Raw genomic sequence first — 25,672 nt, 5'->3', positions numbered from 1 at the left:
AGAAAACCAGAAATGGTGCTGTGGCTCAAGTAGTAGAGCGCTAGCCTTGAGCTGAAGAGCTGAAGGACAGCACCTAGGCCCAGAGTTCAAGCCCCACAACCGAAAAAAAACAAAACAAAACAAAAAAAGAACTATTTGAAAAGGATTCAGAACTCTAGGACATTTTCCCTTTTAATGGGGAAAAAATTTTCCCCCTCCAAAATCCAGATCTCTTTTCTGGAGTCACCCTGATTCTTTGTTATGGGGAACAACTTAAGTTGGATGAGTAAAGTGCCAGCCAGGCATTAAAGAAAGCAGTCAAAATAACTGCTCTTAGGGTACAGAAGATACACAGGAAATAACTGTTTGCAGAACACCTAAGGATCTCAAGAAATTATTCTCAACCATTATTCAATGGTTCTGGTTTTGTTTACATTAAAAGTCAGACTAAAGATTTCAGGATCTTAAGAATTCCTAAAGGACAAAAGGATTGTGATAGTGCTTTATACAGTGATAGAATAGTACCCAAATCTGGTGTTTTCACAATTCATTTAAAAAAGGAAGTAGCACAAAGGTTGCAGGGCAAATGTGAACATGGAAAATAACAGAAACAATCCAGGAAGATGATGCAGCCTGGATATAGCATGTTTAATGTTTCTGCTGGACACAGATTTACCACCTTTCCCCTCTCCTCATCCTCATGTAGCAACAAGATATGCACTAGAAAATTTGACTCTTAGAGTCAGAATAAAAGGATGGGCTCACACATCTTCAAACCTTTCTTTAAAAAAAAAAAAAAAAGGGGGGGGTGCTGATAATTTATACATGTCCTGATGGGAAGGCAGGGGTACAGCGTGAAAGGCTGTTCTGTATTTTTAGTTTGGTAGTCTTTGGCAGAGCCCAACCAAAGCTGAAGTCACCTAGGATGCCCAATGGCTGTGTGGATTTCCACAGGGTCAAGTAAGCAAACCCAAATGAAGATGTTGATTTAAGGATGGGGTGGGGGATGGGGGGGGAGGGGGAAGGGAACCCTTGAAAGAGCTTCACCCTAAAAAGGGCAGAGGGGAATGCTTGGAGAGGAGGGCTGAAGATCAGTGTGTGATCTCTGCTGCAGGGCTGGTTAGAGGCTTACGAGTTCAGCCAAGGATGCTGGAGACACTCAGCAGCAGTGGCTCTCTTCTCAGGGATAAGCTCCAACATGGGCAGTAAGAAATCTGTGAAGCCAGCCGCCTCTTCCTGAGACCACTCATACTTCTCCACTAGGACCTCAAAAAGGCCCCAGGGTTTCAGCTTCGTAATGTGCTTCAGGTCACCTGTTGTGAAAACAGTACAAAACAAACTGACCAACACTCATAACTGGCAAGATCCTCGTGTGGAAATCCAGTAGTCAGTATAATCCTACTCAAGGATTTTTTAAAAGTACATTTTTGGAGAACTAGTTATTCACTAAAATGAACAGCAAATGCCCACACACATACACATACAAGTCTACAGATGGCCTCATACAGGGTGCAGAGGAAGGCCATCATCACATATAAATAATCATTCGCTAATGCTTTTTCTGGTTCAATAATCTAGCAAATGTTAATTCAAAATAGCCAACAGCATGTCATTTGTACATAAAATCAACAGTGATCTTACTTCAGTTTTTCAAGTAGCTGAGACATGCTCCCTGTGCCTGGCAAAACTGACAATTTAAAGAAGATAGTATGGGGCTGGGAATGTGGCTTAGTGGTAGAGTGCTTGACTAGCATGCATGAAACCCTAGGTTCATTTTCTCAGTACCACATAACCAGAAAAAGCCAGAAGTGGTGCTGTGGCTCAAGTGGTAGAGTGCTAGCCTTGAGCAAAAGAAGTTCAGGAATAGCACCCAGGCCCTGAGTTCAAGCCCCAGGATTGGGGAAATTAAAAAGAAGATAGTATATTAAGGCAAATGCTGCTTAAAAATTTCCCCCTATATATGGCACTTATTTGGTATCTTTTCTATGGATAGTATATGCCTATTTAATTACCTATGTGGTATACACACAACCTTAATCTAATTCTGCTTACAAAGAGAGACTCTTAGAAGTTTTTCACTATTTTCCTGCCCAGATTTTTTTTTTTTGGTGCGAGTCCTGGGGCTTGAACTCAGGGCCTCAGTGCTGACTCTGAGCTTCTTTTTGCTCAAGGCTAGCACTCCACCACTTGAGGCACAGTGCCGCTTCTGCTTTTTTTGAATAGTGTATTGGAGATAAGAGTCTCTTAGACTTTTTCTGTCTGGGCTGGCTTTGAATTACAATCCTCAGATCTCAGCCTCCTGAGTAGCTAGGATTACAGGCTTGAGCCACCAGTGCTTGTTCCCAGAAAGAGTTTTAAAAGGGTAACATTTCTGTGGGTTCCTATCAAGGGTTGAAAAAAACAATTTTTCTTGGTAATTGTGTAGAGGTTATAAGGAAAAGAGGAACCAGGAACAGTGGAGAAAATAAAGGCCAGACAGTTTTCTAGATCCTTTGAAGTTAGGTTTTCACATTTTAACTTTATTTGGAATGCATAAGAAACACATAAGTAAAAAATTCATCATTTCAATAAATATTTTATATTTGTTCAGATGCAAAAAAATTCAAAAGTTTCATCTGTTTATTAATACATAATAACATAAACTTAAGTTGTCTACTTTCTGGAATCACCAATTTATATTTAAGGTTCTATACACTTCATATGAAGGATATAGTTTTTTTTTATTTAGAAATGATTAGCTTCATGTACAATGAAGCATCTGGGATTTGACATTCTGCTCCACTGTCTACTCTTGACTATAATACCTCACTCCATATAAACCATTCTTCAGCACGGAGAGCATACTCACCTCTGGGTACTGGCGCACTCACTGGTCAGCTGGACTTACCTTATCATCTTTAGGTATTTTTCTTTAGTACATCTGCTTTTTACCTTTTTTGGTGAAAAATTCCTTGGAGTATTTCCCTGCCACAATGAGCTTGCGAGGCACCTTTCCCAGAAGCTCTATGATCAATGCAATGTGATCTGTGTGTTTTAAGTATTTAAAAGGGGGAAAAAGAGACATACATAACCAGAGTAACAAACGTAGCTCTAGACACTGGCAGCAATGGTCCCAAGCACACATATCTTTTAGGTGTACCTCTTATCCTAAACAAGAAATTGAAATCTATCCAATGGAGAGTTTATAAAGTCAAACAAATACGTCACTTATTCCAGTGGGACTTAAGCAAACACTAAAAAACAATCATAATTTAAATGTAGTTTTCCTATGAAAAGCTGTTTCAAGAACTATTTATTTACAAGTAACTACAAATGAACCAAGCATACTTAGGCAGAGACTGGAAAGGCTAAGAATTACTGGTCACCTGGCAAGGTAGCTGACAAGTCTTATTCTGTATTTTGGAAGCCTATCTACCTACAACTTTACTTTTGTTTATATACTTAGGTACAGGTGGATTCTTTTTTTTTTTTTTTTTTTTTTGGGTATAGTCGTGGGGCCTGAACTCTGGGCCTGGGCGCTGTCCTTCAGCTCTTCAGCTCAAGGCTAGTACTCTACTACTTGAGCAACAGCACAATTTCTGGCTTTTTGTTTTTCTGCTTATGTGGTGCTGAGGAATCGAACCCAGGGCCTCATGCATGCAAGGCAAGCACTCTACCACTGAGTCACCTTCCCAGCCCTAGGTGGATTCTTTGGGTAAGACACTCTACCACTTGAGGCATGCCTATAGACTTGCTTTGTGCTTATTATTTAGAATATAAGAGTCTTATGTAGTTTTCTGTTCTGGCTGACCTTGAACCTCAATCCTCTATATCTCAACCTCTCAAGTAGCTAGGATTACATGCATGAGTCAGTAGCACCATTTCAAAGATGAGAAAATGGACTCTTAGAGAGACTAAATAACCTTTAGAAGCTTCAGGGTTAAAAGAGCTGAATTCTAGGGCTGGGATGTAGCTCAGTGGCAAAGCGCTTGCCTAGCAAGTGCAACGTCCTGGGTTCGATCCCCAGTACCAAAAAAGAAAAGACAAAAAAAACACAGTTAAAAAAAAAAAAAGAGGTGAATTCTAATGAAAACTTACATCATGTGTAGCCCAAAGCCCTAAAGTTTTTCATAAAAGCATACTTTACAGTTACAAATTACCACAAGCATCTTTATTTATTTATTTCTTTTGGGGTCGGTTGTGGGCTTGAACTCTAGGCCTGGTCACTATCCCTCAGATCTTCAGCTGAAGGCTAGTGCTCTATCACTTGAGCCACAGTGCCACTTCCAGTTTTCTAACTGGTTTATTGGATGTAAGAGTCTCATGGAGTTTCCTGCCTGGGCTAGCTTTGAACCGCAATCCTCAGATCTCAACCTCCTGAGTAGCTAGGAATATAGGTATGAGGCACCAAAGCCCAGTCCACAAACATCTACTTGACTATAGTCTACTAAAATGTCTAAGTCATGTAGTAATATTTAACTGTCACAGCATGAATGTAGACAGAGACATCATAGCCAGGAAAGTGCGCAGATTACAGGTTGGAGGGTAAGACTAGTACTAGCCATGACTCAAACTTCCAGGCAGCTCTACTGTCCATTTCACTCTGTGGGTGACATTGAACTCAGGGCTGGCTTCAAACTGCAATCCTCAGATCTCAGCCTACTGAGTAGCTAGGACTACAGGCCTAAGTCATGGGTGCTCAACAGAAAAGGGCTTTTATAAATTACTTTAACCATATACTCACTGAACCATTAAGGGTTAGGAGTCACTTAACTTCCAAGTGCACATCTTCTGGAGGCAACATCCATATTTATCTGAAAATCTCAGGATCTAGTGATATCATTTAGAAAGGACTTTACATTCACAAGTTCGCTATAATTTTTTATAATAAGTATATGGCTGTCAGAAAGTTCTGCACATGTCTAGAATCCTAGTGACTCAAGAGGCTAAGATCTGAAGATCACAGTTCAAAGCCAGCCTAGGTAGCAAAGTCTGTGGGACTCTTATCTCCAATTAACCACCAGAAAACTGAAAGTGGTAACGTGGCTTAAAGTGATAGAGTGTTAACCTTGAGCAAAAAGAGCTCAAGGACAGTGCCCCACAACCCCTCCCACAAAAAAAAAAAAAAGCCAATTTTATGCAGGACCTGCAAATAAATGGTTGTTTAATTACCATTAACAATCAAAATGAGAATACCAAGGAATAAATGAGACTATAGTCTTTTACTGCAAACTTCCAAGCAAAATATTTGTTCTTTATTTTTTCTATACTAAGAAATTATTAGCCAAGTGCTGGTGGTTCATATCTGTAATCTTAGTACTCAGGAGGGTGAGATATGAGGATAATGGTTTGAAGCCAGTCCAGGAAATTCTGTGAGACTCTTTTTTTATTTTATTTTATTTTTTGGTAGGTCGTGGGGCTTGAACTCTAGGCCTGAGCGCTGTCCCTCAGCTCTTCAGCTCAAAGCTAGCGCTCTACCACTTGAGCTACAGCGCCACTTCTAGTTTTCTGGTGGTTTATTGGAGATAAAAGAGTTTCACGGACTTTCCTGCCTGGGCTGGCTTTGAACAGAGATCCTCAGATCTCAGCCTCCTGAATAGCTAGGTTACAGGCGTGAGCCACCAGTGCACGGCTCTGTGAGACTCTTGTTAATTTTTTTTTTTTTTTGTGAACATACTGTACAGAGGGGTTACAATTACATGGGTAAGATAATGAGTACATTTCTTTTTTTTTTTTTTTTTTGTGGTCCAGTTGTGGGGCCTGAAACTCTGGGCCTGGCCGCTGTCCCTCAGCTCTTCAGCTCAAGGCTAGCGCTCTACCACTTGAGCCACAGCGCCACTTCCGGCTTTTTTCTTTTTGCTTATGTGGTGCTGAGGAATTGAACCCAGGGCCTTATGCATGCAAGGCAAGCGCTCTACCACTGAGCCACCTTCCCAGCCCATGAGTACATTTCTTATCAAGCATTGCAGCCTCCTCCTTTGTTTACCCTTCACATCCCTTCCCAGCCTCCCCCCCCAACCCCCCCTCTGTGAGACTCTTATCTCCAATAAACTACTCAAAAAAAAAAAAGCTTACTGGGTGCTGGTGTAATCCTAGCTTGTAGTCCTAGCTACTCAAGAGGCTGAGATCTGAGGATTGCTGTTCAAAACCAGCCCACGCAGGAAAGTCTGTGAGACTCTCATCTCCAAATAGCCACCAGAAAACTGGAAATGGGGCTGTGGTTCAAGTGGTAGTGCGCTTACCTTGAGCTGAAATGCTGAGGGTCGGCACCCAAGCCCAGAGTTTAAGCCCTGTGACTGACAAAAAACAAAAACAAAACAAAAAACAAAACAAAACAAACCAGCCAGAAGTGGAGCTGTGGGTTAAGTGGTAGAGCACTGGCCTCAACAGGACACCCAGGCCCTGAGTTTAAGCCTCAAGACTTAGTACCAAAAATAAATATTTCCCTCAAAACTGTTACATAGTAGTACAGTAAGGGCATTCAGGATTTGCTTTTTCTCTGCTCCAGCAGAAGAGGATAAATTGCTATAGAACAGCACAGGTTGGGGTAAGGTGGAATAAATATCAAAGGGAGATGATTCTTGTTTCCTGGAGGATTTTCACATATATTCCAACTTTCAGTATGGTAGTTAGGATTCTCTGATCATGTAATTCAAGCCAGTATGTTCTGTACCACACAAAAAATACTTTTAGAGAGTTTAGGCATGTAAAGAGAGAGAGAAAAAAAAAATGATCCTGTAGTCAGATACATTAGGGTAAAACACAGGTAAAACACAGGCTATGAGAATTAAGTAAGCACAAAGTATTTCTAGAACAGTTTTGATTCTATACACAAAGCCTGAGCTAGGTGCTGGTGCTCACACCTGTAATCTCAGCTACTCAGGAGGCTAAGATCTGAAGATCAGGGTAAAAAAGACTTATCTCTAATTAGCTAGCAAAAAGCTGGAAGTGGAGGTCTGACTCAAATGGTAGAGCAGAGCCTTGAGAGAAAAAGCCAGACAGTACAAGGACCTGAGTTCAAGTCCTAGTACTGACCCTCTAAAACAAAAAACAAAATACACCAAGCAACTAAAGGACACAAAGCCTGGAGCAAAGCACAGTCACTGAAGGTCGTGTTCTTTACACTAGGAGGCTATGCTAGGAGGATAGAAAAGTAACTTACAATTGTCTTCTTCCACAGTGTCTTTGATGGGAGCAATGACAACATAGGCTTTTCCCATAGGTCACCAAAAAATTTAAATCTATTCTATCTGTCTGTCTGTCTGTCTGTCTGTCTGTCTGTCTGTCTGTCTGTCTGTCTGTCTGTCTGTCTGTCTATCTATCTATCTATCTATCTATCTATCTATCTATCTATCTGGGTTTGAACTCAGCAAGCCCTCTACCACTTGAGCAACATCCATATCCTCTATCTCTGAAACAGAATTTTAAATTTCAGTATAAACTGAAGTGGAAACAAAACTCCTCTCCCTCCCTCCCTCCCTCCCTCCCTCCCTCCCTCCCTCCCTCTCTCTCTCTCCCTCCCTCTCTCTCCCTCCCTCCCTCTCTCTCCCTCCCTCCCTCTCTCTCTCTCTCTCTCTCTCTCTCTCTCTCTCTCTCTCTCTCTCTCTCTCTCTCTCTCTCCCTCCCTCCCTCCTCTCTCTCTCTCTCTCTCTGTTCAAGCCCCATGCCTGAGGGCTGGGAAAGTGGCTCAGTGGTAGAGTGCTCACCTTGCATGCATGAGGCTCTGGGTTCCATTCCTCAGCACCACATAAGCAGAAAAAGCTGGAATGGTGCTGTGGTTCAAGTGGTAGAGTGCTAGCCTTGAGCTCAAGAGCTGAGGGACAGCGCCTAGACTCAGAGTTCAGCCCCCATGATGACAAAAAAAAAAAAAAAAAAAAAGCCCCATGCCTGAGAAAAAGAAGAGTCTCATGGATTTTCCAGCCCATTCTGGCTTCAAACAATAATTCTGGAAGTGGAACTATGCTGAAGTGGTAGAGTACTAGCCATGAGCAAAAAAGCTCAGGGCCAGTGCCTAGTTCCTGAATTCAAGCCCCAAGACCAAACTAAAACAAAATGAAACAAGTTTACCAAAGAATAATCCTCAGATCTCAGCTTTCTGAGTAGCTAGGACTATAGGCATAAGCCACTAGCACCTGGCTTAATTTTTCATAGTGCTGTCATTTGGAGGACCTATTACTAAGTCTTAGTGAGAACAAATGATTTTAGCCATGTATAGCAAGTGTAACCACGTTAAGTGGGCTTACCTTCATCCCGAGTATACTCTTCCCCTGAATGAGGTTCGAACAAATAGTCGCCTGTGGCTAATTCAAAGGCCTAAGAAAAAGAGGATGGCACATGAAAGCATCAATGAACCACCCGTGCCCTGCCCGGTCTATATTATCTTAAGGAAGTATAAAGAAAAAGAGTTTGAATTTGTACCAAATGTATGAGTTATCTCATAGTGGAAGACCAAACAAAGAATAAACCAAACAAAGAAAGCAAACCGTTCAGCAGGGAATGGGTAGAGATTGACAATGGATATAAAGTCACATACAGTAAAAGCTCTACTGGCCAGTAAGGTGACTATAGTTATAAATATGTGCACTTAGAAAAACGAAAATAACACTGAAGCTTTTTTGAATTTTCCTTTTGGGTCAGAAAAGGATATTAAGGTGATTCTAAATCATTAAGTTATTTGTGAGAATGTATTTTCCTTATTATTTCATATTGCTAGACAATGAATTCTATACCTCAAAGCAAATGCTAAAATATAGATCTCTCTTCAATGTTTGATAAAAACCATATCTAATCTTGCAAGAGAAAAAGCACAGCTTAAACTGTCAGCAGATTCAGGAACTAACTTATCTTTTTATTTTGTCCGTCATGGGGCTTGAACTCTGGGCCTGGGCACTGTTCCTGAACTCTTCAGCCCAAGGCGAGTGCTCTGCCACTTGGGCCACAATGCCACTTTCGGTTATCTGGTGGTTAATTGGAGATAAGTCTCATGGACCTTCCTGTCTGGGCTGGCTTTGAACTGTGATCCTCAGATCTCAGCCTCAGGAGTAGCTAGGATTACTGGCCTGAGCCACTGGTGTCCAGCTTTGGATTTTTTTTTTTTTTTTAAAGATTACAATATCAAGAACTGTAAAGGCAGGTTTAGTCAGGGCACATTTTCAATTCAGATTAAGTCTTTACTCCTTGTCTGTATATTGCCCAGAGTGAGGTCATCAAATAAAAAGTGTCAAATAATTCTAGGAATCTAATTCTTGTCAGGAATGCTATGGCTATTTTATATATCAGTAATTCATTATGAAAAGTAACTACATTAACAGAGTAGTCAGTGTAAAAACAATTCTATACTGAATTATCCCAAACAGTTGATAATCTTAAAAGCAACACAGAACCAAGTCATTTTTCTTTTTTTGGCAGCACGGAAGGGTTCTACAACTTGATACTTTTTTTTTTTTTTTGTCGGTCGTGGGGCTTGAACTCTGGGCCTGGGCGCTGTCCCTCAGCTCTTCAGCTCAAGGCAAGCGCTCTACCACTTGAGCTACAGCGCCACTTCCAGTTTTCTGGTGGTTTATTGGAGATAGGAGTCTCATGGTCTCTCCTGCCCGGGCTGGCTTTGAACCACAATCCTCAAATCTCAGCCTCCTGAGTAGCTAGGATTACAGGCGTAAGCCACCAGCGCAAGGCTGGTTCTACAACTTGAATCATGCCTCCAGACCAACATTTTGCTGGTTACTTTGGAGATGGACTATAGTCAATGCACTTTTTTTTTGGGGGTAGGTCTTGGAGCTTGAACTTGGGGCCTGGGCACTGTCCTTGAGCCTCTCAGTGCTATTTCTGACTTTTTCTGTTTATGTGGTACTGAGGAATCGAGCCCAGGGCTTCATGCATGCTAGGCAAGCACTCTACAACTAAGCCACATTCCCAGCACTAGTCAATGTACTTCTATAGACTTTTCTGCCCTGGCTGGCTTTGAACTTCCATCCTTTGGATCTTAGTCTCTTGAGTAGCAACAATTATAGGTATGAATACTGATGCCTAGCAAATTGTTTCTTTTTTTTTTTTTTTTTCTGTGAGCCATAGTGCCATTTCTAGCCTTTTCTGCTTATGTGGTACTAAGGAATCGAATGTAGGGCCTCATGCATGCACGGTAAGCACTCTACCACTGAGCAACCTTCCCAGCCCCAAATTGTGTTTCTTATTATCAGTATTCATCAGTATTCGTTAATATTTTCTAAAACTACATATATATATATATATATATATATATATATATATATATATATATATATATATGGGGAGAGAGAGAGAGAAATTCAGTAAAGACAAAATAGGTATTACTCAGAGTGTTTGCTGGGGTAGTAGAGCACAGAGCACATATAAGGTCCCAGATTCAATCTCCACATCCAAAAAGTAAATTAAAGCATATATGCCAAAACTTAAGGAATACAGAAAAAAAAAGAAAAAAACAAAACCAAAAACAGTTCTTTTTTTTTTTTTTGATCGGTTGTGGGGCTTGAACTCTAGGCTTGGGTGCTGTCCCTCAGCTCTTCAGCTCAAGGCAAGCACTCTACTGCTTGAGTCACAGCGCCACTTCTGGTTTTCGAGTGGTTTACTGGAGATAAGAGTTTCACGGACTTTCCTGCCCGGGCTGGTTTTGAACCGTGATCCTCAGATCTCAGCCTCCTGAGTAGCTCGGATTACAGGCGTGAGCCACCAGCGCCCAGCCAAAAACAGTTCTATGTAAGGAAAAGTTGACAGCAATAAATGCCTACAAAAAGTAAACTATTCTCAAGCAATTTAATACTGCTCCTAAAAGAGCTAGAAAAAGAACAAATTAACTCCAAACTTACTAGAAAAAAAAAAATCAAAACAACTAAATGAATACAGAAGACCTGAAATTTCTGAAACTGTAGAAATATGAAGGATCATAAGTGACTAATGTAAACAATTACATGCTAGCAAATGTAGAAGTAGGCAAATTCCCAGATACATATGTACAGTGTACTAAAACTACTTATGAAGAAACAGAAAACCAGAATAAAACGATAATGAAAAAGAACACTGAATGAATAATGAGAAGTCTCTCATCAAAGAAAAGCCCAGAACATAAGGAATTTAAGGATCCTTCTCAAACTCTTAAAAACAACAACAACAACAACAAAAATCCAAGAGAAAAGACTATTTCAAACTACTTATAAGAGGGAGAACTGATGTGATATCAAATCTAGAAAAGGGCCATTACAAGGAAGAAAATTACACACCAATACCCTTGATGAACATATGCAAAAACTTCAACAGGCAATTATAACAGGGCAGTAAAAGAGCTAATTATTAATTAAGATACTCAGCCTATTGTATGAGAATGAAGTACAAAAGGATAAAAAAATGGAAGCTTAGGAGGCTGGATGCTGGTGGCTCATGTCTGTAATCCTAGCTACTCAGGAGGCTGAGATCTGAAAAGCTAGCCTGGGCAGAAAAGTTTGTGAGATTCTCATCTCCAATTAACCTCCAGAAAATTGGAAGTGGCGCTGTGGCTCAAGTGGTAGAGCGCTCACCTTGAGCTGAAGAGCTGAGGGACAGCGCCCAGGCTCAGAGTTCAAGCCCCACAACTGAAAAAAAAAAAAAAATTAAGAGTAGGTTTTGGGCTGTAATGGGTTAATGGAAGTGGTTTGTACAGGATCTATTTTGAAGGTAGAACATAGAACCTGCTAATGTTATGTGTAGAGAAAGAAAAAGTATTAAGAATTGAACTAAAACTTTTTGGTCCGAGTGAAAAAGAAGATCATTTATAAAAAACATGTATATGAGCCGGGCGCTGGTGGCTCACGCCTGTAATCCTAGCTACTCAGGAGGCTGAGATCTGAGGATCGCGGTTCAAAGCCAGCCCAGGCAGGAGAGACCGTGAGACTCCTATCTCCAATAAACCACCAGAAAACCGGAAGTGGCGCTGTAGCTCAAGTGGTAGAGCGCTCACCTTGAGCTGAAGAGCTGAGGGACAGCGTCCAGGCCCAGAGTTCAAGCCCCATGACCGACAAAAAAAAAAAACAAAAAAAACAAAAAAAAAAACATGTATATGGAGTGAACTAAATACTTTGAACATGTCATTTAAGATATTTATTAGATACATAAAAGGATTAAGTTGGGTGCACAAAAAATAAACTGTAAGGACAAAAGTTAAAGTTTTAGCTTTCCTTTGCTAAAATCAAAGCATCCCTAAAATTAATATTCCAATATACAACTATAGGAACTGACCAAAACAGAACACCCTTAGTAATCCCAATAACTCAATACCTGCCTCTCAACTGTGTGCTAGTTTTTGGGGTGAATGCCCTGTAGCCAATCAACTTCAAATGAATCATCTTTGGGTAGGTAGAAGATGCGTGTGCATATTTGTCTTTCTCAAGTCCTCTTGCTACTTTCTGTGTATAGAATGCTTTGCTTTGAGAGCTGTACATGTTTTTATCCTTAACCTTTCAATGTAGCAAATATCTAGGTATTCTTCCCTTTCAATGACAGCAGTGCCTTAGAATTCAGATACTTCAACAGATACCAACTTCAGGACTTACTCTATGACACAGACAACTTGTAATTATGCCCTTACCCTATCAAGTCTGCAAAGGCTTTCTACATTGAAAGTACCTACTTAAAACATGCAATCAGCTGGTACTGGTGGGCTAATGCCTGTAATCCTAGCTACTCAGGAGGCTGAGATCTAAGTGAGAATCACGGTTCAAAGACAGCCCAGGTTGGAAAGTCCTTGAGATTTATATCTCCAATTAACCACCAGAAAACCAGACGTGGTGCTGTGACTCAAGTGGTAGAGTGCTGGCCTTGGGCAAAGGAGCTCAGGGAGAGTGCCTAAACCCCAAGTTCAAGCTCCAGAACAGGCAAAAAACAAAAACAAAACATGTATGAAACAGATATATAACCTTGTGGAAGAGAGATAAGTAAATAAAAGTATAAATGATGATAAGATTTTGAGTTTCTGCCAGGAAATAATGTAATAGACTCTGATATAAAACTATTTGTGGGAAGTCATTTCCTATCAATTAAAGGACAGCAGTAACGAATGAATACATGGATGACTAGACTTAACATTTAGGTGAGTTGTGAAGATGTACAGGAGTTGCTGAATTATACACAATGAAGTTCCCAGCTATGTGTCACTGGTCAGCAAACAGATAAGTTCTAAAATGATAAAGGAGCTTGGTGGCTCATGTCTATAACCCTAGCTACTCAGAAGTCTAAGATCTGAGGATCATAGCTCAAAGCCAGCCTGGGCAAGAAATTCTGAGACTCTTATCTCCAATTAACCACCAGAAAACCAAAAGTGGCAATGCGGCTTAAGTGGTAGAACTGAAGAGCTCAGGGACAGCATCCAGGCCCAGACTGGTTCAAGCCCCACGACTGATACCCCAGCCACCCCCAAAAAAGATAAAGGTACTTGTAATCCAAGCTAACACTGTCTTAATAGCACCTGTTTTCAATTTAGATCTCTTCAGCTATAGGACAGAGTTTCTGTGGTAAGTCACCTATGTCAAGTTCTTTTTCTGCTTATTAACAAGAAGGTATGACACTATTACATAATGAGTAAAGGACATGGGGAAAGAACATTACCATGCATGCTGTGCTCCAAATGTCAGCAGGTGTATTATAGCCAGATCCTATCAGAACTTCCAGGGAGCGATACTGCCTTGTTTGAATATCTTCAGTGAAATGTTTGTGCTGAGTAAATGAAAAAGGAAAATCTCAATATTTGTTTCAAAAAGTTAAAAAAAAAAGAAAAATCAAGATTAATAATGGAGATAAAATTACATTCCCTGAAAAAATTTCCCAAACCAAAGGTACTTTTAGCTCATTTAAAGTATCATTTTGATGCTCTTGGCCATACAAACTGCTATTCCAAAGTACCTCTGCAAACAGGTAAGTCTAATGGAAATACAAGTACATAGATTACAGAATAACACAATAGCTTCCTAAAAAAAATGGGAGAGTACCCCAAACAAAATTTATGTTTCTTATTTATCTAAAATGAATAACCTTAATTTAGACTCCATTAAAAATTGACCTTGCTATGTGCTCATTATAATGAAATAAAAGATGGAACTTTCAGGACATTTATAACCACTAATGAAGAATATACAACCACCTATAAAGAATCCTTGCTTATCAAATGTGCATCTTGGGTAAACAGAACATGTTAAATATACTGGGTATACAATTAGCAAAACTGGAATTCATTGAATAAATAAAATGTACAAAGAATGGAGAGAAACCTCTATACCAAAAGCAATTTAAGAGACACGGTACTCAATTTTGCAATCATGAGCTCTGGATTTTTTTTGTCGGTCATGGGGCTTGAACTCTGGGCCTGGGCGCTGTCCTTCAGCTCTTCAGCTCAAGGCTAGCTTTTTACCACTTGAGACACAGTGCCACTTCCAGTTTTCTGAGTGGTTTATTGGAGATAAGAGTCTCTCAGACTTTCCTGCCAGGGCTGGCTTTGAACTGTGATCCTCATATCTCAGCCTCCTGAGTAGCTACTATGACAGGCGTGAGCCACTGGAGCCCAGCTCATGACCTCTATATTTTGTATTAAAAGAATATTCAAGGGGCTGGAAAGGTGGCTCAGTGGTAGAGTGCTCCCTTAGTATGCAGGAAGCCCTGGGTTCGATTCCTCAGCACCACACACACAGAAAAAGCCACTGGAAGTGGTGATAGAGTGCTAGCCTCGAGCGAAATAAGCTCAGGGACAGTGCCCAGGCCCTGAGTTCAAGGCCCAGGACTGGCCAAAAAAAAAAAAAAAGAATATTCAAGAAAGCCTTAAACCTATGAGTAAGGGATGATGCCCAGAAGCTCACTGCTAATGTGAGATGAACTTTTGAGCGGATAAAGGTTGCCCCTAAGGTGACCCTCCTACTTTGTGGGGATGCCTGGGTGCTGCAATCTGCATTAAAAAAAAAAAAAAAAGAATATTCAAGAGATAACTTGGAAAACTGATCTAATAAGGCATATTTAAGAATGTAAATAAGATATTAAACATCTACTTCAAAACAATCTGGGGTAGATGGCAAAGTTGAGATACATATGAAAATAAATTGGCAATGTGCTTATAATTGCTGAGTGACAACAATATAATGACATAGGAATTCATTATTTTATTCTTGCTATTCTGTATGCTTAAAAATTTCCATAAATGAACAAAGAAACACTCATGTAATATAGGCCACATGCAGGAAACAAAATTCAAGGAATATTAAAACACATGAAGTGTGAAAAACTCTTTAACATCATTCAATTTCAAAAACAAGGAATAGTTATTATGAAGAGGGGAAATTTGGTAGAGAAAGATTTAGACAGGATTCAGTCTAGACCAGTTCAATAGGTACTGAACTAGGTTTGACCAAAAGAACATAAAACAGGAAGAGAGAGTATCAGCAATAGAGAGTATCAGCAATAGAGCACATTAAGATACTTGCTAAAAACCAACACAGTTAATTGCTAGATGTAGAAATGGGTATTGGCATAATTCAAAAACTCAGTGGCCAGATATGGAAAGGCAATGGAAAGTGTAACAGAACTTTACTACAGCGATCTAGAGCTAACCACCTGTTGAGGACAGGAGCAGAAGAGGAGACTGGAGGAAGTGGTTTTACAAGAACACAATAGGGTCTGCTGCCAGGTCTGAAGCAACTTAAAATGACAAAATCAGAATGGCAAAGAAGTCAGAGCAACAAAACTTACAAGTTAAAAATGAGGGATCTATTCTCTAATACATCCCTGTCGGATCCTCTCCTAGTCAAACAGACTACCAAGAGGTTTATTCTCTGAAGTGGATAAAACAAGGCCTAGAACACAGTCAACACTGTCAAAGGAACAGTATAGTTTGAAAATAGGGAAATTAAATGACCTCAGTGTAAAAGATAAAACACTTTGTGTAGCCCGGCACTGGTGGCTCAAGTCTATAATTCTAGCTACTCTGGAGGCTGAGATCTGAGGACCGCAGCTTGAAGCCAGCCTGGGTAGGAAAGACCCATGAGACTCTTATCTCCAATAGATTACTCAGAGAAGTCACCAAAAGATGAAATGACAAGATCCAGCTGGGCCATTTATGTTCAAGTTCAATCAGGTATCTTAGTACCCAGGTAAGAATAGGTGTAGTTTGATATTGAGTGAGTGGGCAAAAAGAATGTGAAGACAAGCCAGGTGTGGTGGCTCACATCTGTTATCCTAGCTACTCAGGAGGCTGAGATCTGAGGTTCAAAGCCAGCCCAGGCAGGAAAGGATGAGAGACTCTTAATCTCCAATTAATCACTCAGAAAACTGGAAGTGGTGCCATGGTTCAAGTGGTAAGAGTGTTAACCTTGAGTTGAAGAGCTGAGGAACAGCACCTAGGCCCAGAGTTCAAGCCCCACAACTGACCAAAAAAAAAAAAAAAAGAAAAGAATGTGAAGAAATTTAGAAATTTTAGCAGAGAGACATGTTAGAAAAAGACATACATTTAACAGTTTGAGAGAGAATAATTCTGTGGTAGTAAAAGGGAAAGAAACAATTGTATCAGAGTTAAAAAAGGAAAGAAAGTATTCAGAAAGTGTTGCAAACAAAGACACAGAAATTTGAAATAGAAAAACCAACAAGAACTTGATGGCTACATAGGGTGATATTTCACTCCATTTCAATTCTCTACAGTTAAACTAAATATTGAACAGCTACTATGTACCAGGTATGGCAGTGAGCCAAAAAAAAGTAAAATCTTTGTTGCAATTGGACATATGTTCTAGGAAGGGTATATGAATCAAATATAGATCATCAGAGGGCACTAAATAATGTGGAGGGGAAAAGAATGAGGGCAATGGATATTCTATAATCCTAACTATTCAAAAGACAGAGATAAGAAGATCTTGGTTTGAGGCTAGCCCCAGCAAAAGTGAGTTCTCAGGCTCAAAAACAAACAAACAAACAAACGAAAAGCCAGGCCTCTAATCCTAGCTCCTCAGGAGCCTGAGATCTGAAGATCACGGTTTGAAGCCAGCCCAAACAGTAAAGACTTTGAGACTTTTTTTTTGTCGGTCATGGGGCATGAACTCTGGGCCTTGAGCACTGTCCCTCAGCTCTTCAGCTCAAGGTAAGCGCTCTACCAGCTCTACCACTTGAGCTAAGGCGCCACTTCCGGTTTTCTGGTGGTTTATTGGAGATGAGAGTTTCACAGACCTCGGGGCTGGCTTTGAACCACAATCCTCAGATCTCAGCCTCCTGAGTAGCTAGGATTATAGGCGTGAGCATGGCACCCAGCTACTTTGAGACTTTTATCTCCCATTAACTACTCAAAAACCTAAAATGGCACTGTGGCTCAAAGTGATAGAATATTAGCCTTGTGCAAGAACTCAGGGACAGAGCCCAGACCCTGAGTTCAAGTCCTATGACTGACCAAAAAAAAAAGCTAGTTGTGGAACATGTCTGTGGTTCTAGCTAGCTGGGAGGTAGAGGATCACAAAAGCTTACTTGAAAAACAAATTAAAAACCAAAAGGACAGTGACATACCTCAAGGGATAAAACATAAGTGTGAGGCCCTGAGTTTAATACCCAGACTGGGGGAAAAAAGAAGGGAGAGGGAAAGACTGGAAAAGAATATAAAACCCCAAAACAAACAAACAAAAACACACATACAATGGTAGTTTGCTAACTATGTTAGGTATTTGGGCAGAGAACTTCCCAACATGATGTCCTGTTAACAGGTGAAAAATTGATGTGTCTTCTTTTAGAATAATACAAAAGTAAGTACTATAATTATAAATAAGCCTAATTATATATTTAAAAAATAAGTAATATAAAAAAAGTTATAAAGCCTTTTTAGCCCGGCTTTGGTGGCCCTTGCCTGTAATCCTACTTAGGAGGCTGAAATCTGAGGATCCCAGTTCAAAGTCAGCCTGTGAGATTCTAATCATCAATTAACCACCAGAAAACCAGAACCAGTGCTGTGGCTCAAAGTAGTAGAGTGCTAGTCTTGAGCCAGATAGTGCTCAGGCCCTGAGTTCAAGCCCAACAACTACAACTACCACCACCACCAACAAAAAAAGCCTTTTTACCGGGCACTGGTGGCTCATACCTGTAATCCTAGCTATTTAGCAGGCTAAGATCTGAGGATCCCAGTTCAAGCCAGCCAGGGCAGGAAAGTCCGTGATACTCTCATCTCCAATTAACCACTAGAAAATGCAAGTGGCACTGTGGCTCAACTGGTAGAGCGCTCCCCTTAAGGTGAAGAGCTGAGGGACAGGGCGCAGGCCCAGAGTTCAAGCCCCTCAACCGACAAAAAGAAAGAAAAAAAAGCCTTTTTAAGGCTGAGCATAACAGCTCACTCCTGAAATCCTGCCTCCTGAGGCAAATATCAAGATATCAGGAGGATAATGGTTTGGACAAAAGTAACACCCCCATCTCAAACACTAAGATGGGCATGGTTGAGCCAGTCATTATCACACCTGTGATCCCAAGGTAATGGAGGTATAAATAGGAGGATAGTGGTCTAGTCTGGCCTAAGCAAAACTATAAGATCCTACTTGAAAATAACTACAATGAAGGGTTGGGAAGGTGGCTCAGTGGTAGAGTGCTTGCCTTGCATGCATGAGGCCCTGGGTTTGATTCCTCAGCACCACATAAGCAGAAAAAGCTGGAAGTGGCGCTTTGGCTCAAGTGGTAGAGTGCTAGCCTTGAGCTGAAGAGCTGAGGGACAGTGTCCAGGCCCAGAGTTCAGGCCCCATGACCGGACCCAAAAACAAAACAAAACAAAAAAAACTACAATGAAAAGGACTAGGATCACGGCTCACATGGTATAGTATCTGCTTAATAAGCAGAACTCAGCACTACAAAAAGAAAGAAAAAAGATGGAAAGGAAATTAAGAAAAAAATTATGCAGTTGCCAGTGACTTACACATGTAACTGTAGCTACTCAGGAGGTTAAGATCTGAAGATCAATGTTTCAAAACTAGCTGGGGCAGAAAAATCTGAGATTCTTCCTTCCAATTAACCATCAAAAATGCCAGGAAGGTGTGACTCAAGTGGCAGAATGCCAGCTTTGCATGGACAAAGCTAAACAAGAGTGTGAGGCCCTGAGTTCAAGCCCAAGCACACATGCGTGCATGTGCGTGCACATACACACACACACCAGTCTCTGATCATGTCCTCCATATGGCTGGCATGACAGACATTCATTACCATGCCAGGCTTGTTAGTTGAGATGAGGGCTCATATTTTTGCCTAGACTGACCTCAAACTATCCTCTTCCTGGTCTTTACTTCCTAAGCAGCTGGGGAAAAAAACCCACTGAATTGTTGACTAGCAATTCCACATTTAGGACATGTCCTAAAGACTTCAAAAAATTTCTGTACCAAAGGCTCTCATCACAGCTGTCAAAAATTTGTAAAGATTATACTACTCATGAATACAGAATTTTATACACTCCTCCCCCCCCTGCCCCCACACACAGTTGGGTACTGGGGTTTCAACTCAGGGGCTCATATTTGCTAAGTTGGCACTCTACTTCTTGAGCCATATTCCCAAGCCCTATATAAAGTCTTGGTGACAAAGTGTCCCAAATGCACAAAGTTAATTAAAAGGAGGCTACATATTTTGAAAATGAATATCAGCAGAAGATATGAATATAGGTATTAAGACTACAAAAGTAGGGGCTGGGAAGGTGGCTCGTGGTAGAGTGCTTGCCTAGCATGCAAGAGGCCCTGGGTTCGATTCCTCAGCACCACATAAGCAAAAAGAAAAAGGCCGGAAGTGGTGCTGTGGCTCAAGTGGTAGAGTGCTAGCCTTGAGCTGAAGAGCTGAGGGATAGTGCCCAGGCCCAGAGTTCAGGCCCCACGACCGGACCCACCGAAAAAAAAAAAAGAATACAAAAGTAAAGAAAAGCCTACATACCATATTCAGTATCCTGTGCCTTTGAGATATCACATTTCTGTCTAAGGGGGGAAATTTGGCTGATTTGAGAATAAATTACAATTGAGTATGCAATACTCTATAAAGGTAAGTCTTACTTTAGAAATCTGCTGACCTCAAGTGGCGCTGTGGCTCAAGCTGTAGAGCACTAGCCTTGAGCTGAAGAGCACAAGGATAGTGCCCAAGCCCAGAGTTCAAGCCTCACGACTGACAAAAACAACAACAAAAAACAAACTAACAAACAAAAAAAGAAATCTGCTGACCTTAATGTTTTCCCTAAGCTTGTTTTGAATACCTTGGTCGGAATTGGAGTATTCAAGAAAGATTATTTTTACTGTAGTTAAGATATTAAAGGTGGGGTTGTGAAGGTGGCTCAGTGGTAGAGTGCTTGCCTCGCATACATAAGGCCCTGGGTTCAATTCCTCAGTACCACATAAACAGAAAAAGCCAGAAGTGGTGCTGTGGCTCAAGTGGTAGAGCACTAGCCTTGAGTTCAGGCCCCATGATTGACCAAAAAAAACAAAAAAAACAAAAAAAAGATATTAAACGGTATTAGTCACCCAGGAACCAAATCAACTTGTTTTTTTCTTATGAATAGTGCTCAAATAACATGCGGCAGACTTATAGTGACTAATAATTTCTGCTCTACTATTTTTTAGTCATTTATTTACTTATTTACTTACTTTGGCAATCCTGGGGCTTGAACTCAGGGCCTGGGCACTGTTCCTGGGCTTCTTTTTGCTCAAGGCTAGCACTCTACCACTTGAGCCACGGCTCCACTATTGGTCTTTTCTGAGTAATTGAATCCAGAGCTTCATGCATGCTAGGCAATAACTCTACCCCTAAGCCACATTCTCAACTAGTCATTTACTTTTATGAGCTCCATACCTTGAACAAATAAAATTATCTGCTTTAGAGATGAGTCAATTTCTGATTGCTTATTTTTCCTACAAGCCATCTCAGCTCTATTTTTTTTTTTTTGGTTACATTTGTATCAGTTGATATACTGGGTTTTGACCTTAAAAGACATACATTGTGCCATGAAATAAATGGAGAGGCTGCTCAAGTGTCCCATGCTAAAAGGAGCTACCCAAATGCCCTTTATTTAGTGTTTGTACAAGTTCATTTTCTTTTTTTTTGTCGGTCGTGGGGCTTGAACTCTGGGCCTGGGCGCTGTCCCTCAGCTCTTCAGCTCAAGGTGAGCACTCTACCACTTGAGCTACAGCGCCACTTCCGGTTTTCTGGTGGTTTATTGGAGATAGGAGTCTCACGGTCTCTCCTGCCCGGGCTGGCTTTGAACCGAGATCCTCAGATCTCAGCCTCCTGAGTAGCTAGGATTACAGGCGTGAGCCACCAGCGCCTGGCTAAAAGTTCATTTTCTAAATAAAAAGTCCTTCTAGCAGTCTGCTCTGCTGTGCCCAGATTGCTAACTCTGGTTTATTTTATTGTTTAGTTTGCTGGTGGCAGCTGCTGAGTAATTTTAGTTGGAGGCTGAGGAAGAAAGTTGGTTCCTTGATAGGATGCTGCCTAACCCAGTTTATCTCCATGTCCTGGTGATTTCATTATTCTTTCAGGCGACTGAATGAAATATAACAGGTGGATACTGTTAAAATTAGCTAAAGAACATATTGTTGTCTGTACATATTTCTTGTCAGGATGTCTTGGATTACACTTGAGGGATGACAGTGTCAATAGTTGAACAACGTTGTTAAACATCTGATTATGGAATTGTATATGGTGTTTCTGTGAAACGTATGTATTAAAAATAAAATTTCAGAAACAAAAAAAGAGTACAAAAGTGAGCTGGACACTGGTGGCTTACACCTGTTAATTTTAGCACCTCAGGTGGCTAAGATCTGAGGATTGTTGGCTTGATGCCAGCCTGTGCAGTTAAGTCTGCAGTTAAGAAACTCTTTATCTCCAATTAACCACCAAAAAGCCAAAAGTGGAGCTGTGGCTCAAGTGGTAGAATGTCAGCCTTGAGCAAAAAAGCCCAGGCCCTGAGTATAAGCTGCAGGATTGGTGTGCATGTACACACATAGTGGCGCTGTAGCTCAAGTGGTAGAGCGCTCGCCTTGAGTTGAAGAGCTGAGGGACAAGACCCAGGCCCAGAGTTCAAGCCCCACGACCAACAAAAAAACAAAAAAATAAAAAAAACACAACACACATATACAGACGATACAAGTGAATAAAGATAGGTACAAAACAAGTGGACATTAATTAACTGAATCTGGGGAAGGGTAACTGCAATGAGGGCTAGATGCTTTCCCCAACTTTTGTAAATGTACCTGAACTTCTCTATAACAAAAGTTAAAAGCAAAAGTAAAATATTATTTACTAAATGGAAGAATTAGTAAATTTAATAAAATGAAGAAATGTAAGCTCAATTTTAGCATAACCAAGTGCAAATTGTCATTCAATCCCTGTCATTTCAAAATAAAGCAAGTTTTAACTTACCACCCAACAGGCATTTCCAAGATCAGCAATCTTCACTTTGAGTTTTTCTGCATTTTTTGGCTCAAGGGGATTGACAAGAAAATTGCCAGCAGTGGATTTTCCTATAGACAATGAGTACTATCAACAAAACTGTTTAACAAACACTTTTTGGAGCACTTACAGGGTAAGTAAACTCTCTACAAGGTAAGAGTTAACCAATTAGGCCCCTCAAATTTAAATACCCCGGTTTCTATAATTAAAAACCCGTTGCTCCTAACAAGTAAAATGCTGTGCACCCCATATGCAATGAGTAAACTATCTACAGATGTACACATTGAAGGCAACTTGCATGTGTGCTTGCTGGGAATATAGCTCATTTATAGAGCACTTGGTTATTAGCACATGCAAGACTGGGTTTGATCCCAAACAGCACAAACAAAACAAAGAACACACCAATTACCTCAAAAGAATAGACACCTGCTGTAAAACTATAGTTACAAAAACAACGTTATTGAACTTTTAGTAAAGATATTCAATAATGTGTTGTACAAGGAAGGGTATTGGATAAGTATTTCTGAATGGTACCTTTGTTGTCCAGTGGTCCATTATGTTCCTGCTCTTGCTCATCTTCACATGGTATCTCTGCGCGAATGCTTTCTTGAAGCTGGCTGATGTTCTGTTCATTCAATAACTGGTCTACAGATGAAGACTGGCATACCATGGTATCTGACACCCCAGAGGGTACAGTTGTATAAGAGTTTGCTTCTTGAGTTGGATGACTGTCTCCATTTGGGGAACTTAGAAAATTAGGTTCCTGGTTCAAATTTTGAACATTTTGGACATCAGAGTCATTAGCATTATGTAGATCCTCTTTAAGCCTCAATGATTCTTTATTACTGTCCTCAGTATAATTAATGATTTCAATTACTCCATTGCAATTAATTTCTGCTGCACCACCCTCTACACCAGGTTCCATAAGTGTTTGATCCTGGCCAATGGAACTTGACTCTTCTAAGGAACAAACAAAAAAAAAAGCATGTGTATGTATATGTGTAAACAAAAGAACAGAAAAATTACTCACAAGATTAAAACACTTTCTAGAACTTATACTGAGTGAAATGAAAACAAAGCTGGACATCTAAAACCTACTTATGGAAGGACTAAGACCTGCTCATTCTTACCCAATAGCTAAAAGTCTATGTTCTTTCTATTTCCTGAGAAAAGTAAGAAATTACAATTTAGTATTGCCTGCCTAATATTTACGACAAGATCTGAATTCTTATAAGGAGATATGTTGTATGCATGAAACCACTATAATATATAACAATGACAAATTAATGCTATAGTGTGCCATAAAGTAATTTGTGATGCTCTATTTATACCAAGTTTTTCTTGGGTCATTTTATTAGGTGGGTTTTCTTTCAAGGGTCTTTCAACAGGACTCTCTGATTCTTCTTGCTTGTTAGGTCTTTTTTGCCCAGGGCCCGACTCTTTCTCCATTTCCTCAATCTCCTGCATTCGCTTCTCTAGTAATTCTGCCTGGCGCTTCTGCTTCTTCTTCAATTTCTTCTTCTTATTCTTTGACATTTTGTCAGCCTGGGCGGAGATTACAAACAGATAAAGCCTTCAGGTGGCTAATCCAGTACTCCTAATTAGAGATAACTATTAATTTTAATTATTTCCTAATTAAATTTCATTCTTCTTTTCTTTTCTTTTTTTTTTTGTATGTGTACCAGTCTTGGGGCTTGAACTCAGGGTCTGGGCACTGTCCCTGAGTTTTTGTACTCAAGGCTAGCGCTCTACCACTTGAGCCATAGCGCCACTTCTGGTTTTTTGGAGTTAATTGGAGACCAGTGTCTCACAGACTTTCCTGCCTGGGCTGGCTTCAAACCATAATCCTCAGATCTCAGTCTCCTGAGTAGGTAAGGATTGCAGGTGTGAGCCACCAGTGCCCGGCTTAAATTTCACATATTCCCTAGGTTTTTCATTAGTTAAAAAACTACAGATATTCTTATGAAACAAAAATAAAGCCAATAGTAAAGTTCATTCTTCTGAGCAATCTGTAGGGATGGTTAACTCTCAGACACTCAAATTTATGGATGCTTCACCAGTACAAATGTGAAGATACATGGAAAATTACTGGATAAAGTTACAGAAGTTCAAAAATATATATATCATTTTTTGGGTCCGGTCGTGGGGCCTGAACTCTGGGCCTGGGCGCTGTCCCTCAGCTCTTCAGCTCAAGGCTAGCGTTCTACCACTTGAGCCACAGCGCCACTTCCGGCTTTTTTCTTTTTGCTTATGTGGTGCTGAGGAATCGAACCCAGGGCCTTGAGCATGCAAGGCAAGTGCTCTACCACTGAGCCACCTTCCCAGCCCCGATTACAGTTTTTTTAGTTTGGAAACCAAGAAAAAAATATTTTTGAACTTTGGTCTGGGAAGGTGGCTCAGTGGTAGAGCACTTGCCTTGCATGCCTGAGGCCCTGGGTTCGATTCCTCAGCACCACACAAGAAAAAAGAAAAAAGCCGGAAGTGGCGCTGTGGCTCAAGTGGTAGAGTGCTAGCCTTGAGCTGAAGAGCTGAGGGACAGCGCCCAGGCCCAGAGTTCAGGCCCCACGACCGGACCCCCCAAAAAATAAAAATAATAAAAAATAAAAAAACTGTAATCAACCACATCATAAAAGATCATACCCATAACCCACAGATCAGAATTAGAGACAGATATAAGTATAGAAACACCTTATACTTACTGGTTTAGGTTGAGGAGCAGTACTGACTGAAAAGAAAAGAAAACCAAGTAAGAATTCTGGCATTCAGCAGACAACACAAATGTAAGCTTAGAAAAGTCATGTTATAATTAATTTTTTTTCTTCTACAACTCACATTGTTTTTAAATTACATTGGTAGAAGCTATGGTGCCTTTTTTTTTTTTTTAATTAAGTTTTGGTCGGTTGTGGGGCCTGAACTCTGGGCCTGGGCGCTGTCCCTCAGCTCTTCAGCTCAAGATTAACGCTCTACCACTTGAGCCACAGCACCACTGCCAGCTTTTTCTGTTTATGTGGTGCTGAGGAATGGAACCCAGGGCCTCAGGCATGCAAGGTAAGCACTCTACCACTGAGCCACCTTCCCAGCCCCAGGACATAACTTTTATATGCACTATTTTCTTAAAAATAAAGGCAACAGGGTCTGGGAAGGTGGCTCAGTGGTAGAGTGCTTACCTTGCATGCCTGAGGCCCTGGGTTCCATTCCTCAGCACCACATAAGCAAAAAGCAAAAAGCCGGAAGTGGCGCTGTGGCACAAGTGGTAGAGCACTAGCCTTGAGCTGAAGAGCTGAGGGATAGCGCCCAGGCC

At 40.7% G+C, this 25,672-nt stretch overlaps 1 protein-coding gene and 1 non-coding gene across 2 annotated transcripts in view; one reads left to right on the top strand and one right to left on the bottom strand.

The window, feature by feature from the left end:
• Positions 1–602: 602 nt before the first annotated feature.
• Positions 603–25,672, bottom strand: part of Srpk1 (SRSF protein kinase 1) — a 53,710-nt gene continuing 28,640 nt past the window's right edge. The window contains 8 exon segments of the mRNA XM_070023899.1: positions 603–1,292; positions 2,911–3,003; positions 8,202–8,271; positions 13,567–13,674; positions 22,342–22,442; positions 22,906–23,331; positions 23,703–23,916; positions 25,071–25,096. Coding sequence (XP_069880000.1) covers positions 1,108–1,292; positions 2,911–3,003; positions 8,202–8,271; positions 13,567–13,674; positions 22,342–22,442; positions 22,906–23,331; positions 23,703–23,916; positions 25,071–25,096 — 1,223 coding nt within the window. The 3' untranslated portion in view covers positions 603–1,107.
• LOC138828506 (U12 minor spliceosomal RNA) lies at positions 14,765–14,900 on the top strand. The gene has a single exon (XR_011372262.1). It is a non-coding gene; the product is annotated as a U12 minor spliceosomal RNA (small nuclear RNA).

This window comes from Dipodomys merriami, unplaced genomic scaffold (genome assembly GCF_024711535.1).
Source record: "Dipodomys merriami isolate MVZ:Mamm:240054 unplaced genomic scaffold, mDipMer1.0.p SCAF_16, whole genome shotgun sequence".
Classification (NCBI taxonomy): Eukaryota; Metazoa; Chordata; class Mammalia; order Rodentia; family Heteromyidae; genus Dipodomys; species Dipodomys merriami.
This window is presented reverse-complemented; position numbering and strand designations above follow the sequence as displayed.